General features: G+C 48.4%; 1 protein-coding gene across 1 annotated transcript in view; it reads left to right on the forward strand.

Moving 5' to 3' along the window:
* LOC117940136 (ras GTPase-activating-like protein IQGAP3) overlaps nucleotides 1–7,535 on the forward strand; it is a 9,371-nt gene extending 1,836 nt beyond the window's left edge. The window contains exons 5-19 of the mRNA XM_034865514.1: nucleotides 143–295; nucleotides 504–667; nucleotides 783–1,007; nucleotides 1,479–1,619; nucleotides 2,183–2,267; nucleotides 3,008–3,240; nucleotides 3,384–3,516; nucleotides 4,462–4,564; nucleotides 4,892–5,006; nucleotides 5,158–5,245; nucleotides 5,770–5,982; nucleotides 6,133–6,296; nucleotides 6,413–6,514; nucleotides 6,851–6,959; nucleotides 7,071–7,535. Of these exons, the coding sequence (XP_034721405.1) occupies nucleotides 143–295; nucleotides 504–667; nucleotides 783–1,007; nucleotides 1,479–1,619; nucleotides 2,183–2,267; nucleotides 3,008–3,240; nucleotides 3,384–3,516; nucleotides 4,462–4,564; nucleotides 4,892–5,006; nucleotides 5,158–5,245; nucleotides 5,770–5,982; nucleotides 6,133–6,296; nucleotides 6,413–6,514; nucleotides 6,851–6,959; nucleotides 7,071–7,184 (2,142 nt within the window). The 3' untranslated portion in view covers nucleotides 7,185–7,535. The remainder of the gene's footprint in view (nucleotides 1–142; nucleotides 296–503; nucleotides 668–782; nucleotides 1,008–1,478; nucleotides 1,620–2,182; nucleotides 2,268–3,007; nucleotides 3,241–3,383; nucleotides 3,517–4,461; nucleotides 4,565–4,891; nucleotides 5,007–5,157; nucleotides 5,246–5,769; nucleotides 5,983–6,132; nucleotides 6,297–6,412; nucleotides 6,515–6,850; nucleotides 6,960–7,070) is intronic.
* The last annotated feature ends 26 nt before the right edge of the window (nucleotides 7,536–7,561 follow it).

Raw genomic sequence — 7,561 nt, forward strand, 5'->3', positions numbered from 1 at the left:
TCTCACCTGTCCTACTAAAACACAGGTAACCTCTCACCTGTTCTACTGCTAAAACACAGGTGACAACTTACCTGTCTCTGTCTGTCTCTCTCTGTCTGTCTGTATCTCTGTCTCTCTCTGTCTCTCTGTCTCTGTCTCACAGGAAGTGGTGTCTCACTGTAAGAAGCTGACTAAGAAGAACAAGGAGCAGCTGTCGGACATGATGGACGTGGAGAGGAGCAAAGGACTGAAAGCTCTGAGCCGAGAGAGGAGAGAGAGACTGGAGGCCTACCAGCACCTGTTCTACCTGCTGCAGGTACACACATACACACAGATACACAAACACACACAACCACACAATCACACAGAGATATACACACAGAGAGAGACTAGAGGCCTACCAGCGCCTGTTATACCTGCTGCAGGGACACACAAACATGCTGGCATGGCGTGTGTGTGTGTGTGTGTGTGTGTGTGTGTGTGTGTGTGTGTGTGTGTGTGTGTGTGTGTGTGTGTGTGTATAGACCCAGCCTGTGTACCTGGCCCAGCTGATCTTCCTGATGCCTCAGAGTCGCTCCACCAGCTTCATGGAGATGTTGGTGTTCAGTCTGTTTAACTACGGCTCAGACAGCAGGGAGGGCTTCCTGCTGCTGCAGCTGTTCACCACCGCACTCACACAGGAGATCAGGTACATACACACACACACACACACACACAGACATACATAAGGTGGACACAGGAAGGGGCGGGACTTCCTGCACCCTGTTTGTGACCTTGTAGTAACGTGTCTCTTCTGTTGCCAGGGAGAAGGTGGAGCAGCCTCAGGACGTCGTCACCGGGAACCCCACCGTCATCAAGATGCTGGTGAACTTCTACCGCCACGCTCACGGTCAGAACTCCTTGCGGGAGTCCCTGGGTCCGGCTCTGCAGGACGTCCTGCTGGACCGCACGCTCAGCATCCGGACGGACCCGGTGGACGTCTATAAAACTTGGATCAATCAGACCGAGACGCAGACCGGACACAAAAGGTCAGAAAAGAAACCCATCTATCTGACACACCAGACTCCGTGTATATAATCACTACTTTACCCAACAGACTCCATGTATATAATCACCATAGACCGAATGTGGCACATAACGTGACGCAACATGGCATTTTATTTTGATTGCATTTTAACTTGTCCAGTGGTGCAAGTACATTTCCCCGGACAAGCCTTAAGGTTGAGTCCTGGGACAGAAACTAAATAAACTACCAAAAGCCGTTTTGGTTCCTCTTTCCACTGTTCCAACAATCACCACTCTGGTCTGTTTGGAATAAACTCTTAATTCACCCATTTACATGTAGAGATATGCTGCTCTATACATGCTAAAAGTAGTGATTATTTAAATAGAGTCTGGTGGAGATGTGCTGCTCTATACACGCAAATAGTGATTATGTGGTAATGGGATTTCGGGCATGTTGACATGTTGTTGCCCCCCCCTCCGGTTGTTCCCCCCAGCTCTCTGCCCTACGAGGTCTCCCCCGCCGACGCTCTGAGTCACCCTGAAGTCCAGAGACGCATCGACATCGCCATCATCAACCTCAAGAACCTGACAGACCGCGTCCTCAACGCCATCACCTCCAACCTGCACAGACTGCCGTACGTCTCCACCCATTGTGTGTCTGTTGCAGTGTTGTCACAGCGTTGTGTGTCTGTTGCAGTGTTGTCACAGCGTTGTGTGTCTGTTGCAGTGTCATAACAGCATGGTGTGTCTGTTGCAGTGTTGTCACAGCGGTGTGTGTTGTGTGTCTGTTGCAGTGTCATAACAGCATGGTGTGTCTGTTGCAGTGTTGTCACAGCGGTGTGTGTTGTGTGTCTGTTGCAGTGTTGTCACAGCGTTGTGTGTCTGTTGCAGTGTCATAACAGCATGGTGTGTCTGTTGCAGTGTTGTCACAGCGTTGTGTGTCTGTTCCAGTGTTGTCACAGCTTTGTGTGTGTGTTGGAGTGTTGTCAAAGCATTGTGTGTCTGTGGCAGTGTTGTCACAGCTTTGTGTGTGTGTTGGAGTGTTGTCAAAGCATTGTGTGTCTGTGGCACTGTTGTCACAGCGCTGTGTGTCTGTTGCAGTGTTGTCACAGCGTTGTCTGTCTGTTGCAGTGTTGTCAAAGCATTGTGTGTCTGTGGCAGTGTTGTCACAGCGTTGTGTGTTGTGTGTCTGTTGCAGGTACGGGTTGCGCTACACGGCGAAGGTGCTCAGAGACGCTCTGAAAGCAAAGTTTCCTGACGCCAGCGAGGAGGAACTCTATAAGGTGAGATCCAGGATCTAGACCCAGCCAGAAACCTGGTGAGATCCAGGATTTAGAACCAGCCAGAAACCTGGTGAGATCCAGGATTTAGAACCAGCCAGAAACCAGGTGAGATCCAGGATTTAAATATGGCCAGAAACCTGGTGAGATCCAGGATTTAAATATGGCCAGAAACCAGTTGAGATCCAGGATTTAGATCCAGCCAGAAACCAGTTGAGATCCAGGATTTAAATATGGCCAGAAACCAGTTGAGATCCAGGATTTAGATCCAGCCAGAAAACAGAGTGAGATCCAGGATTTAAATATGGCCAGAAACCTGGTGAGATCCAGGATTTAAATATGGCCAGAAACCAGTTGAGATCCAGGATTTAGATACAGCCAGAAAACAGAGTGAGATCCAGGATTTAGACCTAGAGAGAAACCAGGGTGTGATCCAGGATTTAGACCGAGCTAGAAACTTGTAACCTACAGGCCAGGCCTACAGGCAAGTTGTACCCTCCAGGCCAGTTGTACCCCTAGAGGTCAGTTGTACCCTCCAGGCCAGTTGTACCCCTAGAGGCCAGTTGTACCCTCCAGGCCAGTTGTACCCTACAGTCCAGTTGTACCCTCCAGGCCAGTTGTACCCCTTGAGGCCAGTTGCACCCTACAGTCCAGTTGTACCCTCCAGGCCAGTTGTACCCCTAGAGGTCAGTTGTACCCTCTCTAGTCAGTACATGGTTTAGAGTTCAGTTTCCTGTCCTCAGATCGTGGGGAACCTGGTCTACTACCGCTACATGAACCCGGCCGTCGTGGCACCGGACGGCTTTGACGTGGTGGACCGCTCGGCGGGCTCGGCCCTGCAGCCGGAGCAGCGCCATATCCTGGGCTCCATCGCCCGCACGCTGCAGCACGCCGCCGCCAACAAGCACTTCCACGGGGACGGGTACCACGTCAGGGCCCTAAACCAGTACATCAGCCAGACGCACCGCCGGTTCAGGTAACGTCACGGTGATGCCATAGATGGCTCAGGTAACTGAGACATGGTGATGTCATGCTAACAAGAAGTTCCTGGGTGGGGTGTGTGTGATGTCATGGTGCTGTTGTGGGGTGTGTGATGTCATGGTGATGTCGTGCTAACAGGAAGTTCCTGGGGGGGGTGTGTGACGTCCCTGAACCAGAAGACAGATTCAACATGGACGAATACTCAGAGCTGCTCATCGTCAACAAGCCGGTCGTCTACATGTCTGTCAGCGAGCTGCTCAACACACACACAGTCAGTACACACACACACAAGCACACACACACACAGTCAGTACACACACACACACAGTCAGTACACACACACACACACACAATGTCAATGTCAATGTCAATTTTATTTCTATAGCACATTTAAAAACAACAGCAGTTTACCAAAGTGCTGAACAGGGTTGGTATCAAATACATAAATAACAAGTGTAAAAAAAACCACTGCAACCAAAATACATCACAGGGAGACAAACAACACTTTAAAATATCTCAATCCAGGTTAACGAGGGTTAAAAGCCACAGCAAACAGGTGCGTCTTAAGCAGTGATTTAAATGTTTGTAAGGACTGTGCCGCTTTAATATGCATGGGGAGGTTGTTCCATAGGGTGGGGGCGCCCACTGCAAAGGCTCTATCGCCCTTATTTTTTAGCTTTGATCTAGGGACGTCCAAGAGCAGCTGATTTGACTGATTTGACACACACACACACACAAACAAGCACACACACACACACACAGTCAGTACACACACACACACACACACACACACACAGTCAGTACACGCACACACACACACACACACACACAGGTAAAGACAAAAACGATTAGAAATTGGCCAGAAATCTAGAAATAGTCAAAAGATGAATCGATAATGAAATTAATTCAATTCAATTTTATTTATAGTATCAATTCATAACTAGAGTTATCTCAATACACTATACAGATAGACCACACCCAACCCAACAGTTCTAGTAGTCTCCTCCAGAGCAGCAACAGGGCCACAGTGGAGAGGAAAAACTTCCTTTTAGGAAAACCTAAAACCTCGGTCAGACCCAGACCCAGTCTCAGACCCAGACCCAGACCCAGGCTCTTGGTAGGCGGTGTCTGACGGGCCGGTTGGGGTTGGAATGAAGAGTGGCAATAACAAATTAATCAGTTGTGTGTGTGTGTGTGTCTGTGTGTGTCTGTGTAGTTGTTGTTGGATCACCAGGAGGTTTTGTGTCCCGACCCCTCCGATCCTCTCAGGCTGCTGCTCAACGACCTCGGATCAGTCCCCAGCCTGCAGGAGCTCACCGGTACTACAACTACTACTAATACTACTACTAATACTACACCCTGCAGGAGCTCACCGGTACTACAACTACTACTATTACTACAACTACTACTAATACTACATCTACTACTAATACTACTACTACTACTAATACTACACCATGCAGGGAATCACTGGTACTACAGCCAATACTACAACTACCACTAATACTACAACTAATATTACACTTTACCACTTTAAACCTGTGCCCTTGGTGGTGACGCCGTGCTAACAGGCTAACGCTAGCTACAGCGGTTCCCTTGGTTAGCTCTCTGAGCTAACAGGCTAACACTAGCTTTCTGCTCCTCAGGAGACTCGTCCTCGGCAGCAGATCCAGGATCTGAGGTTTCTCTCACTCTCACCAACAAGTTTGACATCTTTAGCGAGTCGGAGGACAAACCAGACGCCAGAGGACTGCTGCTCAGGTAGCTTAGCATTGTAGCCTGTTAGCTCTCTAGCATGGTAGGTAAAGCAGAGAAGTGAGCGAGAAGCATTCAAATGAAAAGAGAGTAGGTAGCTTAGCATGTTAGCGTGTTAGCTTAGCTTTGTTGATTCTTTTTTTTTTCTTCTTTTCAGCACAAAGCAGCTGATCATCGATGTGATCAGGACGCAGTCAGGTGACTCTCTGAGAGACATTCTCAGAGCCTCTGGGTCACATGACCAGGTACACACACACTCACGCACAGAGACGCACACGCACAGAGACACACACACAGTTCCTGGTGACTCAGCAGGTAAACAACCCATAGTGATCATGTGATGTTGTCCCATAGTGATCATGTGATGTTGTCCCATAGTGATCATGTGATGTTGTCCCATAGTGATCATGTGGTGTTGTCCCTTAGTGATCATGTGATGTTGTCCCATAGAGATCATGTGATGTTGTCCCATAGTGATCATGTGATGTTGTCCCATAGTGATCATGTGATGTTGTCCCATAGAGATCATGTGATGTTGTCCCATAGTGATCATGTGATGTTGTCCCATAGTGATCATGTGATGTTGTCCCATAGTGATCATGTGATGTTGTCCCATAGTGATCATGTGATGTTGTCCCATAGAGATCATGTGATGTTGTCATGTGATATAAACACACTTTCACCAGATTTGTTCTCAGGAGGTTTTACCAGCTCCAGATCATTAGATGGACACGTGGACGGAGACTTATCTTCTGTGTCCCCTCCACAGGAAGCGTGTCATGATTGGCTGATGCGGCGGCGAGCTCAGCAGGACGCTCGCACGCCGAGCAAGATGAAGAGGAACGAGTCGCTGGTCGCCAACGGCAACCTGAGATTGGAGGAGAAGAAGAGAAAGATCCTGAGATGTCTTCGTCGTCTGGAGGGACTCGGAGTCCTGAGACCCCCCAACGCCGACGACCACATCCTGCAGATGATCGCCAAGGTTACAAACACACACACACACAGACACACATATATACACACACAAACACAGACAGACACTGATCACTTTTTTTGAGAATTAAGGTGTAAAATAAAGATGTAATAATAATATAATATAATATATGAAATATATAATGATGATGATCCTCAGGACATCCGTCAGCAGCGCGTGCACCGCCAGCGGCGGGGGGCGGAGCTTCGGAAGCTGCGTCAGACTCTCCGCTGCCTGCAGGACAAGAGCAGCTTCCACAGCGAGCAGGTGGACTACTACAGACATTACATCACTTCCTGTCTGGACCAGCTGGGGCAACGCAGGTACCACACTCAGACACACCCACACACACACACACACACACACACACACACACACACACACACAGACAGACAGACAGACAGACAGAGGTCTCATGTTGTGATTGGCTGTGTTTCAGTAAATCGACCAATAAGAAGAAGCTTCCTGCTCTGAGCTACAGCGCCGCCCGGCTGCAGGAGAAAGGAGTTCTACTGGAGATACAGGACCTGCCCCCTGCTCAGTGAGAGACACACACACACACACACAGAGACACACACAGAGGGATACATACACAGAGACACACACAGACATACACAGAGAGACACACACACAGAGGGACACATACACACACACACAGAGACACATAAACACACACATAGACAGACACAGAGATTAACTTAGTTTGTGGTGTAACTCTAAGACGTGTCGTGTCGCTGCTGATGTCATTGTGTCGCTGCTGATGTCATCATGTCGCTGCTGATGTCATTGTGTCGCTGCTGATGTCATCATGTCGCTGCTGATGTCATCGTGTCGCTGCTGATGTCACTGTGTCGCTGCTGATGTCATCATGTCCCAGGTTTAAGAACGTCGTGTTCGACATCGTCCCCGGAGCGCAGAACGGGACGTTCAACGTCAAAGCTCGATTCCTCGGCATCGAGATGGAAGAGTTCCCGCTCAAATACCAGGTAGGAGCTAACAATGAGAGCGTAGCATGTGGGTAACGTGTGTGTTTTACGTGTGTGTATAGTGTGTATGGTGTGTGTGTGTGTAACACGTGTGTGTAATGTGTGTTCCAGGATCTGCTGCAGCTGCAGTACGAGGGCGTGGCCGTGATGAAGATGTTCGATAAAGCAAAGATCAACGTCAACCTGCTCATCTTCCTCCTCAACAAGAAGTTCTTCAAGAAGTGAAGTCTCTGGTTTTATATTTACAACAGAGTGACACGTCCTCCTTCTCCTATCTCTGGTTTATATTTACAACAGAGAGACACGTCCTCCTTCTCCTATCTCTGGTTTATATTTACAACAGAGTGACACGTCCTCCTTCTCCTATCTCTGGTTTATATTTACAACAGAGTGATACATCCTCCTCTCCTATCTCTTTTTTATATTTACAACAGAGTGACACGTCCTCCTATCTCTGGTTTATATCCTACATCATGTTTTTATATTTTCAACAGAGTGACACGTCCTCCTACTCCTATCTCTGTTTTATATTTACAACAGAGTGATACATCCTCCTCTCCTATCTCTTTTTTATATTTACAACAGAGTGACACGTCCTCCTA

Source organism: Etheostoma cragini, unplaced genomic scaffold (genome assembly GCF_013103735.1).
Source record: "Etheostoma cragini isolate CJK2018 unplaced genomic scaffold, CSU_Ecrag_1.0 ScbMSFa_1773, whole genome shotgun sequence".
Taxonomy (NCBI): domain Eukaryota; kingdom Metazoa; phylum Chordata; class Actinopteri; order Perciformes; family Percidae; genus Etheostoma; species Etheostoma cragini.